The 12,194-nt window shown below is 63.2% G+C and overlaps 1 protein-coding gene across 1 annotated transcript; it reads left to right on the forward strand.

Annotated features, from left to right (window-relative positions):
• Positions 1-217: 217 nt before the first annotated feature.
• On the forward strand, positions 218-8,963 carry LHX5 (LIM homeobox 5). The gene is made up of 5 exons (XM_070399517.1): positions 218-390; positions 2,304-2,527; positions 3,168-3,445; positions 4,032-4,197; positions 7,508-8,963. The coding sequence occupies exons 1-5, from the start codon at positions 218-220 to the stop codon at positions 7,873-7,875; spliced, it is 1,209 nt and encodes a 402-aa protein (XP_070255618.1). The 3' UTR covers positions 7,876-8,963.
• Positions 8,964-12,194: the final 3,231 nt, after the last annotated feature.

Raw genomic sequence — 12,194 nt, forward strand, 5'->3', positions numbered from 1 at the left:
TGAACGCCACCGCTCCTCACCCCGCCCGGGGCGGCCCAGCGCCAGGCCAGCGATCACCCAAGGACTTGACCGGCTGAGTCTTGGTCCGGACCGGACTCGCCCGGCAGCGGCCGAGAGGAGAGGCGGAGCGCAGCTGCGGGGCCGGGGGGCCCGAGGGCTGGGGGCCGGGGGCCCAAAGGGAGGGCAAGGCGGCCCGAGCCGCCCGGGGCGCGGGGCTATGATGGTGCACTGTGCCGGCTGCGAGCGGCCCATCCTCGACCGCTTTCTGCTGAACGTGCTGGACCGCGCGTGGCACATCAAATGCGTCCAGTGCTGCGAGTGCAAGACCAACCTCTCCGAGAAGTGCTTCTCGCGCGAGGGCAAGCTCTACTGCAAAAATGACTTCTTCAGGTAAGAGGCCCGCAGCCTTGGCGCCGGGGAAGGGGAAACCGCCTCCCCGGCTCGGCAGCCTAGAAGGGGCCGGCCACTGCTCTCCTCTGTCCTTGGCCAAGGAAAGGGCCGCAGCCCCGGCGGAGCAAAACGGAAGGTGCCTCGCGGTTGCTCCTCCCGGCGGGGCTGGGACCAGAGGTTCCCTGGGGGAGGAAGCTCTGACAAACTTACTCCCCACCCGACCCTACCGCTTCCAGCGGCTGCAATTCCAGGGTGGAAGCGTCAGGCCGGAGTCTGAGAGAGGAAGGATTTTTGCAAAGTTAGGGGTGGCTGGAGGCTTCTCCCACCAGACAGACTGCATTTGCCAAGAGGTGGTCCTCCCGGCGGGCAGGCGGCCCCAGGGCCCTACTGGACAAACAGCAGCTTCCCGGCGCCCAGGGGCTCGGCCAGGAGGGTTTCCTCCGGTTTGGAGGAGGGACCCTTTACCTTCTCATCCCTTCACCCCAACTCCGTGAATATTTTCTCCCACGTTGAAAAGTACCAAGGAAATCCAAGCTGAGAATCAGGACCTCCAGGGTCTAGTCCCGGGCCCTGTCACCTCCCCTTGCTGCCCCCCCGGGGGCCTCAGGCGGGCTGGGGATGACCACTGCTCTGGGCCTCAGTTTCCCCAGCTGGGAAATGCTCAGGGGTGGCCTGGAAGGCTGTGGGGTTTGCAGCAGCTCGGCCCTGCCTGCTTCCACCCGCCCTGGAGAGCGGCTTTGTGAGTGCGAATTCCGGCGCCCGGGCAAGGGGGCGTGATTAACACGGAGGAGCAAGCCTGCCCCCAGCCCCCAGCCCCCAGCCCCAGCTGCTCGGCCTGGGGAATCTGAATAGGAGAAAATGTCAGCCTCGCCTTTACACGTGTAAACTCCCGGCCTGGAGAACCCAGGCCCTAATGTGGCGAGGCTTGCAAAGTGCCTAATGATTTTTGATAAGGTACATATGGCCAATTACGCGGCCGGATAAGGCCAAAAGTGACTTATGGCTTCTAATGCCCTCACTACATCAACGTCACCCAAATTCGCCGTTTAGAGGCCTGGGCGTGAGCAGATGTGGGGCCCAAAGTCCCGGCCCGCTCCCTCCCCAACCCGCACCTCTCCCACTCGGAGGACGCTGGCCTTCTCCCCGGGCTCAAGAAAAGGATTTAGACCAGGAATTCGGGCACTGGGGGGCGGGGGGCGGGGGTGAGCATTCCGAGTGCTGGCCAGGCAGGTGTTGGATTGCCTTCATTTCCCCGCTGCCTGCCAGGTCAGAGATTTTGGGGGGATGGAGATTCAGTCCCTGCTTCTTGGGGTCCACTGGTCCCCCAGGCTCCTGACTAGCTGCGCTGCATCCCACAGTGGGACTGGGAAGCCCCAGGCGCTGGCGGTGCTGGGAATGGGCAGAAGGCTCCCTCCTCTCTGCCTGGGTCCTGCTCAGGAGAAGGGCTCCCCGCCAATGGCTGGATCCCGCCAACCAGGCCAAAGGATCCAGGAGGCAAAGCCAAGAAGGGGTCCAAACCCTGCCTGCCTGGCTCAAAAGCCTTCCTAGCCTGGAGAGGCGAGTTCACCTTGAGCATCCCAGATGGATGTGGGGGTACAGGGAGCACCTTGGGGTGCTCTAGGCCCTCTGCTTGGCTGAAGGCTATGCCCATTGCTCTAAGCCCAGGGCACCCAGTGCGCTGGAACCACACCTGGAGTCCAAACAAACCTGAACAAGACATGGCGGTCCCAGCCCCAAGAACAGCCGGGGGACATTGGTCTCCTTCTTGTGCTCAGCCGGGAGCACAGCAGTGGGTCTCATTGGACAGAGAAGGAGTGGAGGCTTCTCAGAAGCCGGGAAGGGTGGGAAGAGGTCGGGGGCTGGCGAGGACAGGCCATCAGGCTGCCCGGTGACGGGCTGTGCTATGTCGGCAGGCGCTTTGGCACTAAGTGTGCGGGCTGCGCGCAAGGCATCTCGCCCAGCGACCTGGTGCGCAAGGCCCGCAGCAAAGTCTTCCACCTCAACTGCTTCACCTGCATGGTGTGCAACAAGCAGCTGTCCACGGGCGAGGAGCTCTACGTCATCGACGAGAACAAGTTCGTGTGCAAGGACGACTACCTGAGCACGTCCAGCCTCAAGGAGGGCAGCCTCAACTCAGGTAGGAGCCTCGCTCCTCCGCCAGCCCGGCCCCATGCTCTCTGCACTGCTCCCTGGTGCTGCCCGCCCGCACGGAGCTCTCGGCTCCCGGTCACCCAGCGGGCAGCTCTAGGGCGAGGCGGGCGAGGCGGGCTGGGAGCCGGGAAGGTCGCAGCGTGGGAGCCAGGCCGACTGGACACCAGACCAGCCCTCCCCCTGCCCTCCGATTCGGGAGCCTTTTCCCAGGCGCCGCCTTCCCCATTTGGAACTGCGCGATTCCCTTCCGCTTCCTTTGAGCTCCTGGTCATTTCTCCCTGCGCTGGGAGGACTCTAATCGGAAGGAGAGGAGGGAGCGGGGAGCTGAGATCTGAGGCCCCAGCGCACCTGGACCCTCCTCCAGGCCCCACTCCAGAGGGCGCGCGTCCCCCTCGCCCAGCAATAGGGGGAAAGTGCTGAGAAGGCTGGAGAGGGGCCCTCCGAAGGCCCAGCCCCACCTGGACGGAGTGGGCGGGCCCGGGCCTGGGGGAGGGGCTGTCGCGGGGTTTGGGAGCGAACCCCGCGGGGCTGGCGGCGGCCTCGGCCGGCTAGAACCGGCTCCCGATTGTGGCGGCCTCAGGGCCGCCGCTGACGCTGCTGTCCCCTTCGCACTCCCTCCGCCGCAGTGTCATCCTGTACGGACCGCAGTTTGTCCCCGGACCTCCAGGACCCGCTCCAGGACGACCCCAAGGAGACGGACAACTCGACGTCGTCGGACAAGGAGACGGCCAACAACGAGAACGAGGAGCAGAACTCGGGCACCAAGCGGCGCGGCCCGCGCACCACCATCAAAGCCAAGCAGCTGGAGACGCTCAAGGCCGCCTTCGCCGCCACGCCCAAGCCCACGCGCCACATCCGGGAGCAGCTGGCGCAGGAGACCGGCCTCAACATGCGAGTCATCCAGGTGCGGCGCGGCCGGGTCACCTCCCACCTCCCCGAGCCCAGCCCTGGAGCTGGGAGGCTCGGAGGAGCCTCGCGCCCGCTCCGCGCCTAGTTCGGGTCCCGCGGCCCGCGGTGCGCTCCGAGCCGGGCCCGCGGGTCAAACCCGCAGCCCAAATTCCTGGTCACCTCCCTTCTGGGCCCCGCCCCTGCCCGTCCATGGAGCAGAGGAGGAGGCGACCTTCCTCCCGGGCCTCCTCCCTGCGCCAAGGCCGGGCGGGCAGACAGACCGACGGCCAGAGTCCGGCTGGGAAGCCGAGGGGCCCAGACCAGAGCCAGGCCGGGCGGGCGGGAGGCCTTTATAAAGCCGTCAGGCCGCGGGCGAGCGAGGACGGGAAGCCCGAGTCTTTATGAGTCGCCCCAAGGGTCCGCCAAATCCTTCACCCTTGGCTGGTTCGCCGAGGCCCCTCTCCACCCCTCCAGCCTAATCCGCGCCCCCCCCTCTCGCCTCAGGGTAGTCTTGGAGGCAGGAGGCGCTAGGACCCCGCAGGGGCGGCCGGGCCGGGAGAGGATGCCCGCCACCGAGCTCACTGCCCCCTCCTCTGTCCCAGGTGTGGTTCCAGAACCGGCGGTCCAAAGAACGCAGGATGAAACAGCTGAGCGCACTGGGCGCCCGGAGACACGCCTTCTTTCGGAGTCCGAGGCGCATGCGTCCCCTGGGGGGCCGCTTGGACGAGTCTGAAATGTTGGGGTCCACACCATACACCTACTATGGAGGTAAGAGGCTGAGCTCAGGGCCGATACTCCAGCTCTTGGGTGCACCAGGGACTCCCCGCCCTCACCCCCCCCCCTTCTATCGCGCAGGACAATAAGGGACACACTTTACAGACACACATCAATACACACACACTCACCCACAGACACTTCCTGGATGCAAAATCAGGCACACGGTTCACTTGCCCGTCCAGCAGTACACACAGATCGACACACCAGACCAGCTCGCCGCACACCAGCACAGGACACACTCCCCCGCACACACACTGGAGTTCAGAGACCTCGGGGACACATGGCTGCACACAGGATACTCCACCCCAGACACACGAACTGACAGACACACCTGGAGAGATCCCCTGGCTCACACACTTCCACCATCAGACCAAGTTGGACGCTTACAAATCCACATGCACCCTGCCCCACCGGACACACAGCCTCCTCCTGCCCTGGCCTGGGCCTGGGGTACTTGGCAGCAGCAGGAACTCGGGCACAGGAGGGCAGTGCGCTGGCGGTGGGGATGGAGGGATCAGGATTCATCCCGCAGCCTGCTCTCCAGCTTCCAGTGTACTCACTGGGGTTCTGTGGCCTCGGGCCTGTCTGTGCACACAGCGTCTGGCACTGGTCGCCTGGATGCAGGCAGTTGCTCCGGGCAGGACTCAGGCCCACTCTCCAGGCCCCAGAACACCTGCGTTTAGTGGCAGCTGGGGGCTCAAGGACTGGGCCAACCCTGGTCTCAGCTCTCAGTTTTGGGGGCCTCAGGGGCGAGTAGTGGGAGTTTGCAAAGAGCAGTCCCCTGGCTGATGTTACCAGGCTCAGTGCTGGGTGAACTTTCCTCTTGGTCACCCCTCCTCCTCCTCCTTCCCTCTTTCTCTCCTCCGTTCCTTGTACTTGCTCCTGGGAGACCCATCCCAGCTCCCTGCCCACGCTTTGGGAGACTCCGGGCATTTCAGCACTTGCTCACCATCCTCCACTTCCCAAACTCCACGCCCCCTCCGGCACTGTTCTGGAGCCTCTGAATTTGGGGAGCCCCCAGGAGTGCCTATGCCTGATGGGTCCGCTCTGAGTGGCCCAGTATCACAGGCCTGCGGGGGTTGGGGGGCTAGTAGCTCAGTTTGGGGAGAGGTGACTTCTCTTAGAAAAGTGGGTTTGGTGGCAATAGAGGGTGAGGGCTGGGAGCCCAGCCACGGGCAGACCCGGGAAGGAGGACACCTTTTTGGTACATCCTCGGGCCTAGGAGGTTAGATCTTCCCCTCTGGCCAGGGTCCCCAGAAACTGTGGACAAAATTCGTGTCTGTGCTTTTGGGGGAGAGACTCAGCGATGGCAGGGCCCAGGTTGCGGGGAGGGGGGGGGGGGCTGCCGACGCCCAGGACAGCCTGGATGGGGGACCTCTCCACCGAATTTTGCCTCCTTCCGCACAAAATCTCGGCTGTGCTAGGAGCTGCTAGGGCGGTCCCAGTCCGCAATGTTCCCTGCCTGGTAATTAACCGAGGGTTCCCCAGGACAGTGCACCCCACCCTGCCGCCTCCTTTAACTCGTCTGCTGGCTGGAGTGCGGCCTGGACACCCGGGCCCCTCTTCACCGGAATGGGGGTGCCGGACCCCCGAGCCCCAGTGAGGCAGCCCGCCTAATCCGCGCTGGGAGATCCGGGCGGCGGCGACCGGCAGCGGGCGAGAAAGGAGCCGGGCTGCGGCCGGCGGCTCCCCGTGGGAGCGCGGACAAAGCCCCAGCTGCGGCTTTTGTGGTCTTTTCAGACGGCGTTTGTCCCAATTACCGCCGGCCCGGCCGCCATATGGGCGGAGGCGGCGCGCTCGGCGCGGGGCCGTGGCCCTCGCAGGCCGGCCGCTCGCAGCGGGGCCCCTGCCGCTCCCCATTCCTGTCCCTTTGGGACCCCAAATTCGCGCTTCCAAGCTTTCGCTTCAGTTTCGGGGAGAATAGAATGGGTGCTTCTTTAAAAAAGTAATTGGCAAGGGATTTAGTTGTTGCATAAACCATCTCCGAGCTGAGCCCAGCCCCCAGACACCTCCGTTTGGACTGATTTCGGGGTTTGGAGAGGGAAGGGGTGACAGGGGGCTCCGGAACTCGCCCGGGGACTGAGACCCCAAGACTGAGCAGGGGTGTGCGTCTGCTGAGACTCCGGCCCCCGAGCTGGTTTTCCCACCGCACAAAGCGGGTTATTGTGGCCAGGGCGGGGCTACAGGGCGCTCCTTTCTGGGGTTCCACACCCATTCCCTCAGGGGCTGGCCTGGGGGGCGGGAGCAGGCTCTGGAGAATCGGGGGAGGGGCTCTGAGAGACTTCGTGGGGCAGGGGCAGGCCTGTGACCTGTGTCCCGTGTCTCCTGACTGTGGGCAAAACCCACACGTGTGCCTGTTTCTGGAGAGAGAGGGCTCCCCGCTCCCACCTGCTGGCGTCCCGGCCGCCCTCCCGAGTGAGCCTGGGGCGCTCACGGAGTCCTCCCCGTCTCCCCAGCGCTGGGCTCGCTTTCTGGGCTCCAGGCGGGTGGGCGCAGGGCTGTCCTCCTGGAGACGCAGAGCCGACGGGCAGGGCGCTGAGCCCGCCCTGCGCTTCCGCACCCCCGGCCCAGCCCCCTGCCCCTCACCGACGCCCCAGACGCCCAGGTCCGGCTCCTCCGGCGCATTGTGCGCTCCGGTCGCTGCATCCCGCCTGCGCCTCCCCAGCGCTCAGCCTCGGTCCCCGGCTTCCCCTCGGACACATCGCACCGCCTCTCTCGGTCTCGGGCACGTCTGTCTCCCGGACCTTCCGCCTCGTTCCCGGTGTCCGCGGGGCCTTTCACGTGCGCCTCTAGCCGCGGCCTCTCCGGCCTCCTGGACGGTCGGTCTCACGCGCCCTCCATCTCTCGGCGCGGGCGCGCCGTCCCGGGGTCTCTGCCTTGGGGACTCGCAGGCCCCTCTCCTGTCCTCTTTAACTCCGTCCGTCCGTCCTCTGCTGACCTTACAGCCTCTCTCTCTCTCTCTCTCTCTCTCTCTCTCCAACTCTAAGCCCCTCTCCGCCGCCTCTCCATCTGTCAGGGAACTCGGGACCGGAGTCGCGTCCCGCGCGCTGCCCGAGTCTCTGCGGCGGCCCCTCCGTCTCTCCCCGTCGGTCCTTGTCTCTCCCCGCCTCTCCCCCTAGCTGGACCCCTGGGTCCACGTCCGCGCCGCTTGGGGCCGCCCTCTCCCTCGGTCTCCGAAGGCCTCCCCCCGGGTCAGTGTCGCGCTGCCCCCCGCCCCCCCGTTCATGTCCCCTCCCGGGGCCCCAAACCCCGGCCCCCGACCCCGCCCGCCCCCTCTCACCCGTCTCTCCGCCCCCCGCAGACTACCAAGGCGACTACTACGCGCCCGGAGGCAACTACGACTTCTTCGCGCACGGCCCGCCGTCGCAGGCGCAGTCCCCCGCCGACTCCAGCTTCCTGGCCGCCTCGGGGCCCGGCTCGACGCCGCTGGGAGCGCTGGAGCCGCCGCTGGCCGGGCCGCACGCCGCCGACAACCCCCGGTTCACCGACATGATTTCGCACCCGGACACGCCGAGCCCCGAGCCGGGCCTGCCGAGCGCGCTGCACCCCCTGCCCGGCGAGGTGTTCAGCGGGGGACCCAGCCCGCCCTTCCCCATGAGCGGCGCCGGCGGCTACAGCGGACCCCTGTCGCACCCCAACCCCGAGCTCAACGAGGCCGCCGTGTGGTAAGGCGGCCGGGACGGGCCGCCCCCGGACGGACGCAGCGTCCCCGAAACCAAAACGCCCCTGGGGGCTCGCTCAGGGGTTCCCTCCGGGTCCGCATTCGACGCGCAGCGGCTGCCAGGCTGGGCGCGCGGAGGGGGACGCCCCCGCCGCCACCCGCGGGCTCCCCGGGACCCCCGCCTCCGCCCGCGCTCCCCTGGCAGCCGCGGGTGATTTCTCGGGACCAAAGTCAGCCCTGCAGGGTCAGGAGACCCGGAGCGCGCGCTGGACCCCGGCCCCACCCCCACCCCCGAGGACCCCGAGAGGGCGGAGGCCAAGGGGCGGAGGCGTGTCCCTCCCTCTGCCATCCGAGTGGCAGTTTTGTCATCTGATTCCTCACTCTGCTTTCCCCGTCTTTCCAACAAGAGGATAAGGAAGGGAGAGAGGTTGGAGGGGGAGAGAGGAAAGGGAGCGAAAGGAGGAAGAGGAGAGATGGATGGAGAGCGCGCCAGCCGCCAGCCGGGGAGGGAAGACGGAGAGAAAGCGAGAAGCGCGCTGGACTGGGGGCGCCGTTGGGAGACAAATCCGCTTGCGCGTTCGCGCCCCCTGGTGGCCAGTCTTGAGGCTCAAGGTCAGCTTTTCCAGGGAGGCAGGGCGGCCTGACTGCCGCCAGCCCTGGGCCAGGCGCCCCCCTCCTTCCTGGACGGTTATGTTGAGCCCCAGGGGCCAGGCCAGACTCGACCACTCGCCCACCCTGCTCTCCCCGCGGGCACGGCGCCAAGATTTCTGGGCTCTGGCCCACAGACCCCCTCCCTGCCCGGGGGCCTGGAGGCTGGGTCGTCAGGATGTACAGTATTATACTTTTTTGGAAGTTGGACGCTTCTAGTTTCCTTATTTTGTATAAAGAAGAAACAAATAAAGTATGTTTTTGTGTTTACTGTTTATTTATTGTACTCTAGTTATCTGGGGCTGGACATTTTTATATTTTTAAGAGGAGGGTGGGTAGAGTGAGGGAGGGGAAGCAGAAAGAGGTTTACCTAAAAAACAATAAAACACAAAAAAAGAACACAAAAAATCAACTTTTCTAAAAAGAAATATTAATAAAAAATTCTTTTTTGCCCTCAGTGCGACGTGTTTTTCTTTTTCCTTCTTTTTTTCTTTATTATTATTATTATTTTGTCTGTCTTTATAGACACTCCGAATAAATGGAATTATTCTTTGCTGGCTCTTGTTTCTGACATCATGCAGACTCGGTGGGTCCAAAGACCTCTCCTTGTCTGAATGGGGAGTTTTTACGGTAACTCTCAGGTCATGGAAGTGGCTGCCTTTCTGTTACTGTGTTTTACAGACACTTGCTCCGGGCACAGTACCTCCCGGTCTGTATGTACTACCCCGATCTCACACAGACCCGCCGGGCACAGTACCTCCCGGTGCTGTAGGTAATACCCCGATCTCACACAGACCCGCTGGGCACAGTACCTCCCGGTGCTGTATGTAATACCCCGATCTCACACAGACCCGCCGGGCACAGTACCTCCCGGTGCTGTATGTACTACCCCGATCTCACACAGACCCGCCGGGCACTGTACCTCCCGGTGCTGTATGTACTACCCCGATCTCACACAGACCAGCCGGGCACAGTACCTCCTGGTGCTGTATGTACTACCCCGATCTCACACAGACCCGCCGGGCACAGTACCTCCCGGTGCTGTATGTACTACCCCGATCTCACAAAGACCCGCCGGGCACAGTACCTCCCGGTGCTGTATGTACTACCCCGATCTCACACAGACCCGCTGGGCACAGTACCTCCCGGTGCTGTAGGTAATACCCCGATCTCACACAGACCCGCCGGGCACAGTACCTCCCGGTCTGTATGTACTACCCCGATCTCACACAGACCCGCCGGGCACAGTACCTCCCGGTGCTGTAGGTAATACCCCGATCTCACACAGACCCGCCGGGCACAGTACCTCCCGGTCTGTATGTACTACCCCGATCTCACACAGACCCGCCGGGCACAGTACCTCCCGGTACTATATGTACTACCCTGATCTCACACAGACCCGCCGGGCACAGTACCTCCCGGTGCTGTATGTACTACCCCGATCTCACACAGACCCACCGGGCACAGTACCTCCCGGTCTGTATGTACTACCCCGATCTCACACAGACCCGCCGGGCACAGTACCTCCCGGTGCTGTAGGTAATACCCCGATCTCACACAGACCCACCGGGCACAGTACCTCCCGGTCTGTATGTACTACCCCGATCTCACACAGACCCGCCGGGCACAGTACCTCCCGGTGCTGTAGGTAATACCCCGATCTCACACAGACCCGCCGGGCACAGTACCTCCCGGTGCTGTAGGTAATACCCCGATCTCACACAGACCCACCGGGCACAGTACCTCCCGGTGCTGTATGTACTACCCCGATCTCACACAGACCCACCGGGCACAGTACCTCCCGGTCTGTATGTACTACCCCGATCTCACACAGACCCGCCGGGCACAGTACCTCCCGGTGCTGTAGGTAATACCCCGATCTCACACAAACCCGCCGGGCACAGTACCTCCCAGTGCTGTAATACCCCGATCTCACACAAACCCGCCGGGCACAGTACCTCCGGGTGCTGTATGTACTACCCCGATCTCACAAAGACCCGCCGGGCACAGTACCTCCCGGTGCTGTATGTACTACCCCGATCTCACACAGACCCGCTGGGCACAGTACCTCCCGGTGCTGTAGGTAATACCCCGATCTCACACAGACCCACCGGGCACAGTACCTCCCGGTGCTGTATGTACTACCCCGATCTCACAAAGACCTGCCGGGCACAGTACCCCCCGGTGCTGTATGTACTACCCCGATCTCACACAGACCCGCTGGGCACAGTACCTCCGGTGCTGTAGGTAATACCCCGATCTCACACAGACCCGCCGGGCACAGTACCTCCCGGTCTGTATGTACTACCCCGATCTCACACAGACCCGCCGGGCACAGTACCTCCCGGTGCTGTAGGTAATACCCCGATCTCACACAGACCCACCGGGCACAGTACCTCCCGGTGCTGTATGTACTACCCCGATCTCACACAGACCCACCAGGCACAGTACCTCCCGGTGCTGTAGGTAATACCCCGATCTCACACAGACCCGCCGGGCACAGTACCTCCCGGTGCTGTATGTACTACCCCCATCTCACACAGACCCGCCGGGCACAGTACCTCCCGGTGCTGTATGTACTACCCCGATCTCACACAGACCCGCCGGGCACAGTACCTCCCGGTGCTGTATGTACTACCCCAATCTCACACAGACCCGCCGGGCACAGAGTCAGCCTTAACAACATTGATGAATGAAAGGATGTCTGATTTGTTTGTCCCAGTATGTCAAGAAGACTCTGGCTTCGATCCTAATTATGCCCCCATGCGATTCCAGATGCCAAAACAAACAAACAAATAAACAAACAATCAACACCGGACTGGTAAGCCCACCCTGTTATCTGCAAGGCTGTATTAGGACAGACGTTCCCCCCGCCCCCGCCCCCAGGCTGTGTGCTCTGCCATTCTCACGGAGCAGGGCAGTGCGTGCTGTGTCCCCTATCGGCCTGCAGGAAAGGGGCTGGATGAGGGTTGGAGGCTGAGGCCACGGCCTAGAGACAAGTCCCTCCTTCTTTGCCTCAGTTCCCCACTTACAAGAGGGATTGGAGAGACCGCTCCCTATGTTCCCTGCCAACTTCAGACTCTGCAGACGAAGGAGATAAAAATCAACGGGAGGGTGCCCTGCATGTGGACCCTTTCCACCCGAGCTTGGGTGGGGGTCTTGCCCATTTAGGGTAGCGGGGGAGGGGAGGGGTGGGGAGATGGGAGAAGTGGACCCCATGGGATGCGTGTGCTCAGAGCCCAGCGCCTGCTTTTCTTCTCTGCGGGCTTCCCAAGAATAACACGAGGCGGCCTGGCTTTCTCCTTCCTTCCTTCCCTCACTGCGCCTTTGTCTTTATCCGACACATGCGACTTGCTTATTGTGGGAAATTTAGAAGTTTCAGGTAAACAAAAGGAAGAAAATGGAATCACCCCGGATCTCAAACACTGTGGTATGTAGCAGATGCTCCTCCTCCCAGACCTTTTTTTTTTTCATTTTAAAACAAGAGGTCGTACGTGTACACACACACACACACACACACACACCAGGCATACACACACACACACATGCACACACACACACCAGGCATACACACACATACACACACACACACCAGGTATACACACACACACACACCAAGCACACACACACACACACACACACACCAGGCATACACACACACACACACCAGGCATACACA

The sequence above is a fragment of the Myotis yumanensis genome, unplaced genomic scaffold (genome assembly GCF_028538775.1).
Source record: "Myotis yumanensis isolate MYYU_CA2020_CCGP unplaced genomic scaffold, mMyoYum1.0.hap1 SCAF_19, whole genome shotgun sequence".
Classification (NCBI taxonomy): Eukaryota; Metazoa; Chordata; class Mammalia; order Chiroptera; family Vespertilionidae; genus Myotis; species Myotis yumanensis.